The sequence below is a fragment of the Prunus avium genome, chromosome 7 (genome assembly GCF_965620075.1).
Source record: "Prunus avium chromosome 7, drPruAviu1.hap1.1, whole genome shotgun sequence".
Taxonomy (NCBI): Eukaryota; Viridiplantae; Streptophyta; class Magnoliopsida; order Rosales; family Rosaceae; genus Prunus; species Prunus avium.
In genome coordinates this window covers 32631842-32647408 of record NC_142290.1, presented here as the reverse complement: position 1 = coordinate 32647408, position 15567 = coordinate 32631842, and the positions used below count along the sequence as shown (strand labels likewise).

The following is a 15567-nucleotide window of genomic DNA, read 5'->3' as shown; positions in this document are numbered from 1 at the left end:
CAGATAAACAACAGTTTGACATATGTGCACAATCATTTCATTTTGTAATTTTTCCGAGTTAACTTTTGCATTGTCATACATACTAGGATTTGTTTGTAAAGAGAAATTATTCTTCCAAATAAAGGAGCCAAACAGTGTCGTTTGCGCAGGGGCTAGCACCTCAAATCCACGTGTCACCTTTGACCTTTGTCGTCTCCCCATGTATCAACTCTCTAAGTTCTTCAATTACAGGTACTTGCCAAAAATAAAAACAAAAATTAACAGGGCCCCACCACAATCGCCTTATCATTGCGTGTAAAGCACCACTTTAAGTGTTACACTAATTATCATAGTTATCATTATTGATTATTATTAATTATAATAATAATTAATATTATTAATCAGACTAAGCAAAGCACACTAACTGGTAAGCAGCAAAAACCAGCAGATAAGAAATGTGGCGAAGGAGCTTTAGCAGCAGCAGCAGCAGCGCGGGTGCTACAAGCGCGTTGAAGGACAAGAAATGGGACGCTCTGGTCATTGGTGGTGGCCACAACGGCCTCACGGCCGCCGCGTACCTCGCACGTGGCGGTCTATCCGTCGCCGTCCTTGAACGGCGTCACGTGATCGGCGGTGCCGCCGTGACCGAAGAACTCGTTCCCGGCTTCAAGTTCTCTCGGTGTAGCTACCTCCAAAGCCTCCTCCGCCCCTCCATCATCAAGTAACACACACAAACACATTTCTTCATTTATTTGTTTATTTGTTTGTGCATTTGCTTGATAAACTGCAAATTTGAATAATTTAATTTTCAACCAAACAACAATGCCTTATATTATGCTTCTAACAGAGAACTAGAGCTGGCGCGGCATGGAATGAAGTTGCTGAAGAGGAGCCCCTCGTCGTTCACGCCTTGTTTGGATGGAAAATATCTTCTTTTGGGGCCAAACAAGGACTTAAACAACTCTGAGATTTCCAAGTTCTCCAAACAAGACGCCGATGCTTATCCAAGGTTTTCCTTATTCTATCCGTATTTCGTATTCGGTATTACATGTCTGTTTGGGTTTGAATAGTTAATTTTACAGATATGAGAATCAGCTGGAGAAGTTTTGTGAATTTATGGACCCCTTGTTGGATTCAGCTCCTCCTGAATCCTTGCAATGTGAGTCATCTTGTAGTGTTGGTGACCGCATCAAGAATAAGATGCACAATTCAATGTTTTGGGCTCGGTGTCTGAGACAGGCTGCCACCTTAGGCCAAAAAGATATGGTGTAAGAATTCATTTTCCTAATAATGTCAGCTATAAACAGCATGCTTGCTATGGTTATGGTACGGCTAATTAGTTTCCTGATACAGATTTTAGGTTTATGATTATGTAATTATTGGCTTTGGCAGGGATTTTATGGACCTTTTATTATCTCCAGCTTCAAAGGTTTTGAACAACTGGTTTGAGGTGATCAATTCCTCTCTACCTAGGATCACTGACAACAAGATTTTATTAAAATGGGAATTTTATATATATATATATATATATATATATATATATATATATATTAATTCTGCATAATCGTTATCAATGGTGATCAGTTCAAATCTTGTGCAGTTTTATGCATAGTAGTTTATTAGCTTCTCTGTTGTTGACTCTGCCTTTTGCAGTCAGATGTTCTGAAGGCAACCCTTGCAACAGATGCTGTAATAGGAACCACGGTAAGAGTTCTCATGAATGGTGTGGAGATGCATTTCTTCAAATATTTAAACACCTCCAGATAGCATACATAGTGGACATTTTGTTTCTTTCTCATCAATAGCACACACACTCTACTTAAGAAGAACTATGCATCTGTGCCTTATAACTTTTCTCGAGAGGACAATGATATTATGGGAAATTATTTCATTTCAGGGTTCATAATAGATTGATTATACAATATACATTTCCTACTATATCATCCACATTGTTAATCATTTTGACACCTCTATTTTCTTACGTAGGGAAGTGTCCATACACCGGGGAGTGGATATGTCCTGCTACATCATGTGATGGGAGAAACTGATGGTGAGCATGGAATTTGGTCGTAAGTTCTCTTTTGCTTGCTTGACATATCTCTGCCCACTAATTTTCAAAATTAATTTGTCATTAGACTTGGATAAATGCATTGGATTGTTCTTTTCATGCCAACGTTCATATTTTATTACCTTTAGCTTGGAATTTTCATTTTACACAATTTTGATTCATCCCAATTTATGCTTTCTCTTAGTATTGAAAAACCAATTTTCCTTATAGGTATGTTGAAGGTGGGATGGGTTCAGTATCCTTGGCTATCGGTAATGCCGCTAAGGAAGCTGGAGCTCATATTGTAACATGTGCAGAGGTATTTTAGTACAGAAAAGAGCTAGGATTAGTTCATGCTCCAGTTCTCAAACTTTTTTCTTCATTCACTTCTTTTATATTGTTTGTCTGTTTGCCTTTGTACATTATGCAATGATCTATTGCTACATTTAATATTTCAGTTTTGTTGTTTAGGTGCAACAATTGTTGATTAATGACTCTGGCACGGTCAACGGGGTTAGTTTCTTCTTGCTTTCCTAAATGAGGCAGTTTTGAAACTTAAATCTAACTGAATGGACATTGTGGACATGTCTTATTCTAGGTTTTGCTGGCTGATGGTTCACAAGTGCACACTTCAATGGTTTTATCAAATGCAACCCCTTATAAAACATTCAAGGTTCTTCCCTTGCTTATCTAATTTAAATTTACTGAGACAAATTATATTGTACGAAATAGATGGGATTCACATTTATGTGAAACCTTTAGACTAGCTATTTGAATGGATTTTAATCTGGATTATAGGTTTCTATTATCTGACGCAGGAGTTGGTGCCTGATAATGTTCTTCCTGAGGATTTCATTAATGCAATTAAGTACTCTGATTACAGCTCTGTAAGTTTCCTCTATTACTTTCCTCTGATGTTAACGCAAACTATAATCTTTACTTTAGTACCTTTATTTGACAATATTAAATATTTACTATCATGCAATGTAAGAACATATGCCATATGCTAAAATGTTACTTGATACACTAATGATTAGAAGATTGGATTAAATGGATAACAAATGTGATTTATTACAATCTGAGATGGTGTGAGACAATCTATTGTCTTCAGCCGATTTTTCAATTTTGTTCGGTTGACTAATGTTCCATACACAATCTCTTAGGAATGGTCGTTATTGGTTCTAACTTCTATCCCTTTCATTACTATTTGTGACCAAAATTAAATTTGCGGATTTATATCATCCTGATGAAAATGTTAATTTAAAACAAGGAAGCATGCGATCAAGTGTGTGCTCATCAGTTGTGATTTGAGATTTAGAATAAAATTCATACAAAGTTGTAAAGATTGATTTGACTATTGTACAGCAAGTGTGACTATTGTAGGCATCATGAGTTCTAGTCATCTGACTATCACAAATGAGAGGACAGAGACTTCTTTCATGCTAATTGAGAGATTGCTTACCTTCTTTGTTTGTAGGGAACGACAAAAATAAATTTGGCAGTTGATAAATTGCCCCAGTTCAAATGTTGCAAGTTAAGTCATCCTGATGCAGGTCCTCAGCATGTGGGCACCATTCATATTGGTTCTGAGAGGTATGCTGTTATCTCAGCATTATCATTTACTTAGTTCCACATGCTGTGCTTTCTCTTATCTTTTCTGTCACTCTTCAAGTATGGAGGAGATTCACTCAGCCTGTCAAGATGCTGTCAATGGATTACCGTCTCGAAGACCAGTTATTGAGATGACAATACCTTCTGTACTGGACAATACTATATCTCCACCTGGTACTTAAAAATTACATTGCCTTAAAGAATGCGTCATATATTTCATTCCTCTTGATACATATTTTTATCTGCTCATATCAATATAATCAAATTCTTTTTAGGTAAGCACGTGATCAACTTGTTTATTCAGTACACACCATATAGTCCATCAGATGGCCACTGGGGAGATCCTGTTTACAGAGTGAGTTTCCCTACGTACGTCATATATTTCATTCCACATGGTGTGCTTTCTCACTTCTTTTCTCTGACTAATCCTTTGAAAATGGCATGGCATCCTTTGCAGGAATCATTCGCGCAAAAATGTTTTACCTTGATTGATGAGTATGCCCCTGGATTCAGTTCATCAATCATTGGTTATGACATGCTGACTCCACCAGACCTTGAGAGGGAAATTGGTTTAACAGGTACTTCAAACCTCTGCACAAATGTAGGCAGCATGTTCAGGTTATTTAAGTTTACAATAAATGATACAAGGATACTGGCAGAAATACCAGCCATTGATCATCATCACAATACACGGAGATAGGAAGTTTGTCAAACAAGCTTGAACTTGATAACTGGTTGTACTAAATTTTGTAATATTTGAACTTACAAACCGAAACAGATATGACAGCACGATATGCATGATATATGCCCACAGAAACACAGAGGCCGGCATAGTGCATTACGAATGGCATAAATGTTTAAGGAGCACATTGTTCACCCAACGCAAAATTTAGCTAGTGTAAAAATTTAAAAGTACATCAAACTTGACTGCAACATCAAAATCTCCCAGTCTCCTGATTTTTAAATTATTCTTGACAGGTGGGAATATCTTCCATGGTGCTATGGGATTGGATTCGCTCTTCCTCATGCGACCCATTAAAGGATGGTAAAATTTACCGGCACATCTGATTTTGCGTGGGACATAAACTTTCTATTATAGCTATGCGTGGGACACACACTAGTGAGAGTGTGTGGCGCTACCAAAATCTACATTATGTTTATGTTGTTTTGGGGGTGCATATATACAGGTCAAATTACAGAACACCATTGCACGGGCTGTATTTGTGTGGCAGCGGTACCCACCCGGGAGGTGGTGTGATGGGTGCACCCGGGCGTAATGCTGCGCGTGTGGCTCTTGAAGATGTTAACAAGCCCTTGAAATGATTTTCAGAATGTTACCAATTTACCATCGATGCTAATCTGACGGTTCTACTTTCATTTTCCATTGGGTGTGGGCTGAAATTTACGGGCACACAACCACTTTTTTGCTAATCTTGTGTCTTGTGTTATTTTTTTGGGGGTTTTTTTTCTTTCATTCAGAATACACATGTGAAAAAAATAAAATAATAGTCGAGAGCAGGTACCACAGTGGTGGTGGCCTCCCCCTTCCCTGCTTTGACAACCCAAGTTCGAAACACGAAGGGGTTTCTTTCCTCCCAATGTAACCACAAAAAAATAAAATAATAATCTCATGGTTATTTACCAATTTGGCCTCCTTGGACAATACAAAAGGTGTCTCAAGGTCATTTGCTTGATGATTTACAAGGATGGCGAGGGGTTTTGAGGAGGGCAATGCATGCTCAATAAAACATAATATATATATATATATATACAGGGCAACCTGGAGCTATCACAATTTTCATTAAAATTATGGAAATTCTCAATTAAAATTGCCTTCCATTAAGCATCCAAAATCTTCACAAACTCCTATCAGAGAAACTTGGAGGTTCTGATAACAAATCACTCAAAACTGCATACTATCGGCTCCGCCAGGCAGAAACAGATTTTGGGACCAGTGAGATGGCATTTGAGGCTGTTTCTAACCTGCATTAAAAGTGAACGCCATGTGTTAAGTACTCGAATGAATGGCAATAATAAGCAAGCAGACATCATGTCCCACCCCCAAAAAAAAAAGGATTACTCAGACACAAGGGGAGGGAAGAGGGTGAGAGGTGTTGGGAGAGAGTACTTCGAGATTTCTTCAACGGCTTTCATAACTTCAGTTGAACTTGTTTCCAGCACTTGCCCTCCAAAAATGATCTCATCCATTACTGTATGCATCTGAAAAACAAGAAGAGAAAAAAAAAACCCTAATTGAAGCATAGTTCAATGGAAGTCTAAACATGCAACGGAAATGGTTTCACGAATCCAACAAGCAATACTTTGAAACATAAGATACACCATGAGCATTTTTCTCACCTACATCTCCTAAAAAAACTAAATACCCACCTTTGTATGCAACATAGTCCAATCACAGAACAACGCCAAATAATGTTTATTAAGTTTGTGATGAAAGCTAATACTGTTTATTATTTTTAGGAATTTCACATTTGTCAGGCATTATGCAAATGGAGGGGGAATGTACAACCTTGCTGTAATTGAGCACGACATCAAGCTCGCACACATTTTTGAAGCATTTGTCCAGGGTTTCCACAAAAACTGTAGGAATGAGAATTGAAGTAAGCAAATCATCCCATCAAAGCAAAAAATTAATATAATTAAGTACAAGCATTAACACTAAGAAATAAGCTAATCACTCTCATATTCAGCTTGTTTGCAAGAAAATTTGCACCCTAAATTTCACTTATGGAATTTTAAATTCCCAATAAGCATCCCTTTAACATTCATCGAAATTCCAACCATAAAAAGCTTTCCAAATTCTACTAATTTAAAGTTAAAATTGCAAATTTGCAAGCAACCAATTTGTGAATGCTCTACTTGTCAAAGGTGCTGCATGTTGTAAATTTGAACATTTGCATTCAGTGCCAGCTACATATAATCCGGTTATGCTATGTACCTTGTATGAGGTCGAGCATGGCAAGCTCGTTTTCAGAGCTATCAAATACAAAGACAAAGTACAAAGTTGCAAAGTGCTTGTACACAAGGCGAGTATCCTGCACCAGAAAGGAAATGGTTCATATAGAAGAACAGCCTACAGTCATGCCCAATAGAACAGGACTGTTTATTTTTTCTTTTCCAATTCAGATCATACAGAAACATAATAAACATGGAGAATTTGAGAATTTGAGGGAAAAATTAGCTAAAATACCGGGCCGAAAATAGACTCAGCATCCACGAAATTGCTCACATTCTCAGCTCTGCTGGATAACACTAGATAAAAGAAAAATCAAACATGAAACCCTAATTTGAAGTAGAGTGGTGAACAGAAAACCACCCAACAAATTCAGTGTGAAGCTATGATAATCGTAAAAAAAAATTAAAAATTGAAGAAAAAATATATAAAAAGTTAATTACAGTAGAGAGAGAAAGAGAACCTCCATAGACGCTGCGTATAAGCTCCTGTTGCTTCTCCACAGGCTGACCTCAAAAACTGGAAAGTCAGCAATTTTATACATAATCGTAAAATAATAATAATAATAATAAAGATGCACAGAAATAATAAAACTGAAAAAAGAAGGAGCTGACCTGAAATTCGTAGAACTTGGCAAGCCGAGGCTTTCCCTGCGTGTTTATCACCATCACTGCCCGAATCATCTCTTCCGTTTTTTTTTTTCGGGGGGTTTTTTCAGTCAATCAGATCAGAAAACACAGATGAGATCACACAGCCTTCACAGCCGGGAGGGGGGAGGGGCCTTTCGGTAAATTTGCTAAAGAGGCAATATCCCGCTGTACCATGTGGGGGCCACATAGCAATCCACTCAAGTTGGCTGTATAAAAATTAAATAAATATCTTAAATAGTGCGCGAAACAAGCCCTAATTGAATTGAACTGAAGTCAAACGCAACCAAAATCCTCGTCGGCGCATCAGAGCATCTAACAATGGCCGCTCAACAAGGCGACGGTTCTGAAGACGATGCAACTCTAAGCCCTGTCAACGCCGCCATTCTCCTTCCACCGACTGAACATTGCCTCCACTCCATCAACTCAACCGTCTTCATCCGGCAGCTTCCGTCTCAAGGTCTCTCCTTCCAGCTCTGGCCAGCCGCCACCACGTTCCTCACTCTCCTCGACGACCACCGCGGTAACCCTAGCACCGGCCCGTTGGGCCCCACTCTCACGGCCTTGGACTCTCGTCGCCCCCCGATCAAAATCCTCGAGCTTGGCTCCGGAACCGGCCTCGTCGGAATTGCCGCCGCTGTCACGCTCGGAGCTAGCGTCACGGTCACCGACCTCCCGCACGTCGTTCCTAATCTTTTGTTTAACGTAGAAGCGAATGCCGCCGTTTTGGCAGCGAACGGCGGGGTCGTCCACGTGGCGGCGCTGAGATGGGGAGAGGCCGAGGACGTGGAGGTAATTGGGCGAGAGTTTGACCTTATCGTAGCCTCGGATGTAGTGTACCATGATCACCTGTACGAGCCCTTGCTCAAAACGCTGCGTTCGTTGATATTGGGTGGGGAGGAGGCGGAGGAGGGAAGGGTGTTTGTGATGGCCCACCTGAGGAGGTGGAAGAAGGACTCGGCTTTCTTCAAGAAGGCAAGGAAGGTTTTTGAGGTTGAGGTTTTGCACGTGGACCCACCGTGCCATGGCTCTAGGGTTGGAGTCACTGTTTACCGTTTTGCCGGGAAAAATTCGAGTAAGAAATTGTTGAAAGCAAACAATGCCATTGCCTAACAATCAAAATGGATCTGATTTCTTCTTGGGTTTTTGTTCTTTGATACCACAAATTCAATGCACTTTTAATTTATAACTTAAAATCAGTACAGTTTTTACAATTTACAATCTTCACAAAACAAAAGCTATAACCAACAAAGAAAACCCATAACCTCACTCTCACACCAATCCACAATGAGCCTTTGGCCGAATGTCACACCAGTATTTCTACTGTCACTTGCGCAAAAGTAGCAGCAGGGATTTATGCTCGAATTGCTTGGTCTTCATAGCTTCCTTAGCGGCGAAGGCGATCCTCTGCCCACGGTTTTCATGCTTTGTGAGTCTCTGAAGCAGACAAAATGTACTATTGTTTTTCCGTTCGGATACACTGCAAAGACACTTGTTCCTATTTTCTTCCTGCAAAGGGAGCACATGCTATCACTGGTGATCTTCACCACCCCTTTCCTTTGTTCATAGAGTTCATCTTTAACCTGTTTCGGATAATCATTGGTTTAGAAGAAGTTAAATCAAGTAGTGGTCTATGTTTTAAAATTATTAACATGAATAACTGGGTGAGGAATCTCAATCACAACAGAAGCATTTGAAACGAGCCAAAAAATAAAAGGGTAACAAAGGAACGCAAGCACATGGACCAAGGGAAAAAGCAGACTAAATTAGAACACAGAACTAAGCATTCAGTATAAACTGCAAGTGGATCAAGTCCCTAAGCTACCTACTCATTACCGAACTAAGTATCTGAGAGCAAGATATATGCATACCTGCAGGTTCTCACTTTGTCTCAAACTCTTGATCACTGAAAGGTTCCTGTATGCTTCACTGGATTTTCTCAACAGGGGTCCCATAAATGGAAGCAAATTCTGCAGATAAATGATAATAATACATGACTTCAGCATGGAAAACAGCATAAAACCTTGCGTGAACAAAGCAGATTTAAGAAACATATCAGCACCAATGCTTTGATATAATATTTAAGAACAAATTTGAACAATTCTTTCCACTATTTGCAAATGCATTATGTTGTGATAGATAAAATCATACAGAAGAATGACACTCATGACCAGATAATCTATCAGATACATTGCCTTCTCTGGTTATTTGATATGAATTTATCTTATTTAACTAGTTTCTTAAGGTCACAAGTCCTTAATCAATATGATCAATACCTGTAGCTTAGTTTCCCTTGGCAAAAGTTTGAGCGCCTGAGCTCCATTTATTCTGTCCCACTTTCGGCTTAACAAATCCAGGACCTCATCAAGCATGATTGTCGAACCTCCTTCCTCACTAGACTCGTCTGCATCTCCATCACTCCTGCTACTGTCAGCGCTACTTTGACCGACTCTTATGTCATCTGCCACCTCTATTGCAGCAATTTTCTTATTTCCACGACCTCCTTTACTTTTAACTGTATTTGCAGAACCAACCTTTGGTGTACCGATATTCTGAGGCGATACTAAATTTGTAATTCGCTTCTCAAAGTTCTTGGTTGTTCTCCTCGGATTAAGATAAATTTGCAATAGAGTGAGGTATATATTGCCAGAAGATCTTAAAGATTGCTGATGAACCAATGACTCATACACTCGATCACAATGGGACAGTGCCAGCTCAGGAACATGAAGCTACAAAAGCAAAGAACTTACTCTATTCAAACAGGATTCATAAGAAAAATAATAGATAATAAAGAAAAGTAAGAATTCAAAAAGCATATATATGAGTTATAGGATGTGAACATATAGAAAATACCTTATGAACATATAGAGATAAGGCAAGCTCATGTTGGTTCATTTTTCCCAACAAAATTGCACGCTCTTCATATAAAGCATCTGTTGGAAGACGCCTCAACAAAGCCTCTGGGTTATATCCTGAAATACTCTCTAAAGCAGACAATAATTTTTTTCTTGTTGAGGAGTAAGTTTGCTCATTCCATTTCTGCTGAGCACTTAAATCAGCATGCCAATCAAGAACTTCTGATAGATAGATATGTACCTGCCATGCACTAAATCAATTAGAATGCAGTTTTGATTAGTAAATACAAAAGCATTACTTCTATAACCTAAGTGTTTTCCTACAGGGTGGCTGAAATTGGCAGCACATATCCGTCCTTCCAAATCAACCTGTTTAGCTTCTAGGCAACTCCGAATGGCTCTTAAATGCCAACTAATAATTTGTGAACAATGCAATACATCCTTACCATTTCATTTTGCAGATTTCCAGAGATCCCATTTTCATCCATTGCAAGCATAAGCTCCAAGTATGTGGCCTGCATGTTGGGAGCATGCTGCTTCAAATAAGAGTTGACCAGGTCTGCTGGAATATTTCCATTCAAAAAGAGCTCAATTGTCTGTGTTGGACAACTTTCCAGAACAAGCATTGAATACTCCAGGACAAGCATGGGATCAGTCCCACAAAGAGGCTGCACAAGAAAACGATCAAATAATACTTGGTATGTTACACATATACTGGTTCCAAATAATCAAGTTCTAGACTCCAAATGTCAAAGATTGACACAGTTTAAAGGTTTCATATCACTAACATACTTAAATTCCAACAACACAACTAGCATATTGAAGATCCAAGTCATCAAACAAAATGAGAAAACTACCTTCAGATATTCAACAATTGACTCAGGCTTTAACTTTTGGATCAATTCAGTTTGCACTTGGTTAGATTTTGAGTCTTCTACTAATTGATGTAAAAGTTTTAGAGCTTCATGGTGCATTGAATTGCACCTGTAGAGTTCTAACAAGGCAGCGTGGTGATTGTTTTTCTGGAGAATCTCCTCGCATATTTTTACATCACAGTAGTTAAGACCTTTCAGTAATTCTAAAGCCGCTGAAGCCTGTCCAGTAAGAAGTAGAGCTTGGAGTAGTGCTGTATCCAGTATCGCAGCCATCTCCCTAGCACCGGAGGTAACTGGGATGCTGCCCCTCCCCTAGGAACCAAAATGCTGTCAGTTTTTTGATGTCACAATTGACATAAAGAATCATGAATATATCAATATACAAAGAGGTATCAAGTTGTGCAGAATCTGAAGATTCAGAACGGGCATACGCACACACACAGAGACACAAGGTCATAAATATTGGAGTTGTTGAATTTGAGTTAAGTATGTTAAAGCAAAAAGGTTAAAATAATAAACAAAGCATGGTCATTCATTTTGACAACCATGTGTTTATGCTATACGAATATAACTTTAATTATAAGTGAAGTAACCACAGCCTACTCTATTTGTTTTAATATTAAAAGCTATAAGGACATTTTGGTACAAATAGAACTCTTTCTTCGTTGCTACCACAAAAGTCACAGCTTCTGAGTTTTGACCAAGAGTATCTAGCACACTGCATTCGGTTTGACACAAGATCATGATTGTCATGTTCAGGACCCATATGAAAACTTGTGTATCAATACCAGATCACGTACTAAATATGGAAATCGCACACAAAATAAATATAAGTAGTTTACCTTGTTCGATTTCTTAAACCTATTATTAGACTCATAGGATGCAAAGTTGTTTCCTACTGCATCTAAAACAACCTCTTCTGTCCCCTCAGCAGTAGCCTTTTCAATTATGCCGTATCTTTTTTTCTGTAAGAACTTTATCAGAGCCATGAGAGTGTTATGGCTCATTTTCTTGGACTCTAATGCTGCACTCTCTTCAGATTCCAGTAGGTGCAAAGGGGTAGAGGGTTCCATATCATCTGATATACCAGATGAACCTCTTGAGAGATATGAGGAATCCCCAGAAATATCCATCAGCTTCTCTGGCTCCAAAACCATAGTTGTCTTAGGAAGAACAATAGATGGATACAAAGAAAGTACATAGGTTATATCTACTTGAGATGCCAAAAAATGCTCCATGGCGTCCTCATAGGCCCCATTATCAAAAAGATGATGAGCATATCTGTAACACAATAACACAAACTCATTTACCACTTAATAAAAAGGCATGGAACAAGCATGATTCACATAAATGAAATGAAAAACAAAAGCTGAAATATTCACCTCATGTGAATTGACCCCTCCTTTGCAGCTCTAAGACTTGCTTCTTCTGGCGGAAGCAGCTTGCACAATGCCAACGCTTCCTCAAAATCACCAGATGCTGTTAATTGCACAATCTGCAATGCAAATACACAATTCTTACTCACTCTCAAAAGAAGATGGTACACCCACAATACAAGCTGTGGTCAGCCACCATGAGCATAGCAAGAGCATCAAGAATACCTGAGCACCAAGAGGAACGGGGAAGAGACCATAAACAGCATTCTCTAATGCAACAATTACAGAATTGTTGCTCTGGAGAATACGACGAGCATTCCGAAGAACTACAGTCTGTATCAATGGATATGGAGCTCGAAGTGATCGAACCTGCAAAACATAATTGGCAAAGGAAAGGTAAAACTTTTCACTACCTAGCGAAAATAGAAAAGTCGAAACAAGTAATCTTCTTTAGAGTATGAGGCACAGCCTACCTCAACATATCTTGGTAAGAGAGCTATTGCATATGGCTTCTGAATAACAACAACATTAGGAGCCTCTGACCAACAAACCCTGCCTTCTTGAAGAAGCTTCCCATTTTGGTCCACGAAAACCCCAATGTTATCCTAAAACATAAGAACTCTAATCACAAATCGTAACGCTTTGTCCTTAAAACACAAACCAAATGGCTGACACAGAAAAAGCAATTACCTTTCCAAGAAGAAGCTCCCCAGAAGGAAGAGAGACCACCAATGGCGGTGCCAATCTCCCCGAAGGAAACACCTCAGACAATGCACCATTAGTAGAATTCAGTATCATGTATTCTCTTCTAATCCCTATGCATATATTTTCACCGCACCACGACATCGACTTCACCACATCTGGAACTCCAAACTCTTTCACTTCCACAAACCCTCGTCCTCCTAAAACCATTCAATTTCGCATTCATTTCAAAACAAAACAAAAAAATTGAGCATTTTCAACTGAAATTGACAAATGATGAGAAATGGAATTCATGTCAATTACCGTCATGTCTGAAAATACAGACCCGCTTCTGCCTCGCGAAGCACAAGAAGCCTCTGCGGTCGTCCCAGGAGTAGACATTGGCACCCTTCGCCTTTGTGATCACCGCGATGGTGCCCAAGTTCGGGAGGCCATGAAACGCTATTGACTCAGACAGTGATAGAAGGAGCTCTCTTGATTCCAGGACCTCCATGGAGACCAAAGGCTTCTTCGAAAAACCGGACAAGTTTCTCTCCAGTGTGTACGGTTCCTGATGTAGCTTGTGCGCGTGGTAATCGGAAGGCGGAGAACGGTCGGAACTGGAGGAGTCCGGAGCGTAGATTTTGAGAGATCCATCAGAGCAGCCCAGGAGGAGCTTCGGACCGTACGATTCGATGGCTTCGATCTTCGTAGGGCAGTCGCTGATGAGCTCCAATGAATCGTAGGCACTGTGTACCATGTCGTCGTCGACGCTTTAGAACTACTGATCGGAGCTTCGTGGCTAAGTGCAGACGTTTATATCTACCGATGGATACGGCGTCGCTTTGTGTTGATATTTTTACCGGAAAATTTCGATTTCTATCGCTGCATTTCAATTTTTGGTACCAAAATCACAGCAACAACAAAATTAAATAAATTTGACTGTAAAAGGAAAAAAAAAGAAAAAAAAAAAGATTTTCTATTTAAACCCCACACTTCTCTTTGTTCACCCCAACTTCTAATTTAAAATATCACAATTTCTAAGAAAACCCCACTATCTTCCCAAACTACCCTTAAATACACCCCAAGCTGAAAAATGAAGAAATAAAGAGTTTTTCTATTTAAACCTCACATTTTTCTTTGTTCATCCCAATACTTAAATCATTAAACAATATTTGTAGTATACATGAGATTTTGTTGTTTTCACAAGGCTGTTTTTATCATGTGATTAGATCATATGGGAAATTGTAATTTGTTTGGTTTCGCTTTATGATGATAGTGAAAACCAATGACAACAACATTAGCAATAGGACTACGTATCTGTAGGAACATGGTTCATGTGCCCTTCATCATACTTGAAGAGATTTGCATGTTTCTTTGCTAGAAAGAGCAAGGCCGCAGCTCGGTTCCTTGACATACTGTTTGTGAGAGCCATAGAGAAAGCTGGCCATGTAGAGGAGTTCCAATGGCTTGGTGCTGTTTGTGGCTATGCCTTTCCATGGAACATGAACCATCATAGCTTCCATTCTTGATATGCCATTATGGGCAGCAGTGTCTGCAAATTTCTTTGGTGTTTTATTGGTTGGGCTTCTAGTAAATTTGCTGGTGAACCTTGGTCTCAAATATGCAATTATCACTGGTATTATCCTCTTCATTATATCCACATTCATGTGGAGCATCCTTCAGAACCTTAGGAAGTCTTTAAGCTCATCAAGCTGATATGACATTTGAAATTCTTAAAGTAATCCAATCCCTCACAAGGGTTAACTGATGATCCTTGAATTTTGAGATTAGATGATCCTTGAAGAGTGGTGGGGTGTGTGTATAGATAGATTTGTTAGGGCTAAATATTAAGTTGAATGACCTTTTTGTTTTTTTACACAATAATAAAACTGACAGCTTAATAATTTAAGTATTGGGGTGAACAAAGAGAAGTGCGAGGTTTAAATAGAAAATCTTTTCTTAAATACCCAATTGCAAATTAATTGTCAATTAACATCGAGTATATATATGTTGCTACAATATATATGGATTCTACGAAAATTAGAGAAAAGAAGAAAAAACAGAGAAAAGGAAGGAGAGATTCAGAGCACACAGTCAAAATTGTTGAGGACAATTGCAAAAATCAAAGAGGTCGAAGAAGGAATAAGAGAGGTATCCAAAGGGAAAGACCAGAAAAACTTGCATGGGTCAAGATTCGAAGAACAGGAGTCGATGTTGAATGAAGGAGAGGCGGAGTCCGAGAGAGAGAGAGAGAGAGAGAGAGAGAGAGGCGGAGTTGCTTGTTCAATTTAGCGAAGCACTTATTTTGCGAAACGATTTTCAGCTTATCTATATAAGGAGAAGAGTGAGGGTATTTTTTTTTTTTTTACTATTGGACTCTACAATCCCATTTAAGTTAGTCCTCTTTCTAACCAAACATGGACTTCAGGTCCAGTGTACAGTAAACTAAGCCCATACATCCAAAAGGTTCGCACTTTTATTTTGCAAGTCAATGCGTACTTTAATTCAAATTGATAAAGTTT

At 39.1% G+C, this 15567-nt stretch overlaps 4 protein-coding genes across 4 annotated transcripts; 2 read left to right on the top strand and 2 right to left on the bottom strand.

Moving 5' to 3' along the window:
- The first annotated feature begins 397 nt into the window (after positions 1-397).
- On the top strand, positions 398-5282 carry LOC110774274 (FAD/NAD(P)-binding oxidoreductase family protein). The gene is made up of 16 exons (XM_021978812.2): positions 398-700; positions 827-988; positions 1062-1247; positions 1372-1429; positions 1633-1683; positions 1966-2048; positions 2258-2345; positions 2498-2539; positions 2625-2699; positions 2845-2913; positions 3504-3619; positions 3699-3811; positions 3913-3992; positions 4095-4215; positions 4616-4682; positions 4825-5282. The coding sequence occupies exons 1-16, from the start codon at positions 435-437 to the stop codon at positions 4958-4960; spliced, it is 1713 nt and encodes a 570-aa protein (XP_021834504.1). The 5' UTR covers positions 398-434; the 3' UTR covers positions 4961-5282.
- A 94-nt stretch (positions 5283-5376) lies between these two features.
- Positions 5377-7425, bottom strand: LOC110774290 (Clathrin adaptor complex small chain family protein). Its single transcript, XM_021978841.2, has 7 exons — positions 7223-7425; positions 7072-7114; positions 6846-6907; positions 6594-6690; positions 6165-6235; positions 5766-5857; positions 5377-5620 (listed from the first exon to the last, which is right to left on the bottom strand). Exons 1-7 carry the CDS (start codon positions 7289-7291, stop codon positions 5554-5556), a joined length of 501 nt encoding a protein of 166 aa, XP_021834533.1. The 5' UTR covers positions 7292-7425; the 3' UTR covers positions 5377-5553.
- Positions 7426-7515: 90 nt separating this feature from the next.
- Positions 7516-8377, top strand: LOC110774283 (Putative methyltransferase family protein). Its single transcript, XM_021978824.2, has one exon. It carries the CDS (start codon positions 7577-7579, stop codon positions 8366-8368), a length of 792 nt encoding a protein of 263 aa, XP_021834516.2. The 5' UTR covers positions 7516-7576; the 3' UTR covers positions 8369-8377.
- A 44-nt stretch (positions 8378-8421) lies between these two features.
- EMB2754 (Vacuolar sorting protein 39) lies at positions 8422-13936 on the bottom strand. Its single transcript, XM_088256042.1, has 12 exons — positions 13367-13936; positions 13052-13263; positions 12835-12966; positions 12587-12730; positions 12368-12480; positions 11828-12266; positions 10968-11297; positions 10557-10778; positions 10109-10351; positions 9532-9984; positions 9127-9225; positions 8422-8838 (listed from the first exon to the last, which is right to left on the bottom strand). The coding sequence occupies exons 1-12, from the start codon at positions 13800-13802 to the stop codon at positions 8632-8634; spliced, it is 3030 nt and encodes a 1009-aa protein (XP_088112168.1). The 5' UTR covers positions 13803-13936; the 3' UTR covers positions 8422-8631.
- Between the last annotated feature and the right edge of the window lie 1631 nt (positions 13937-15567).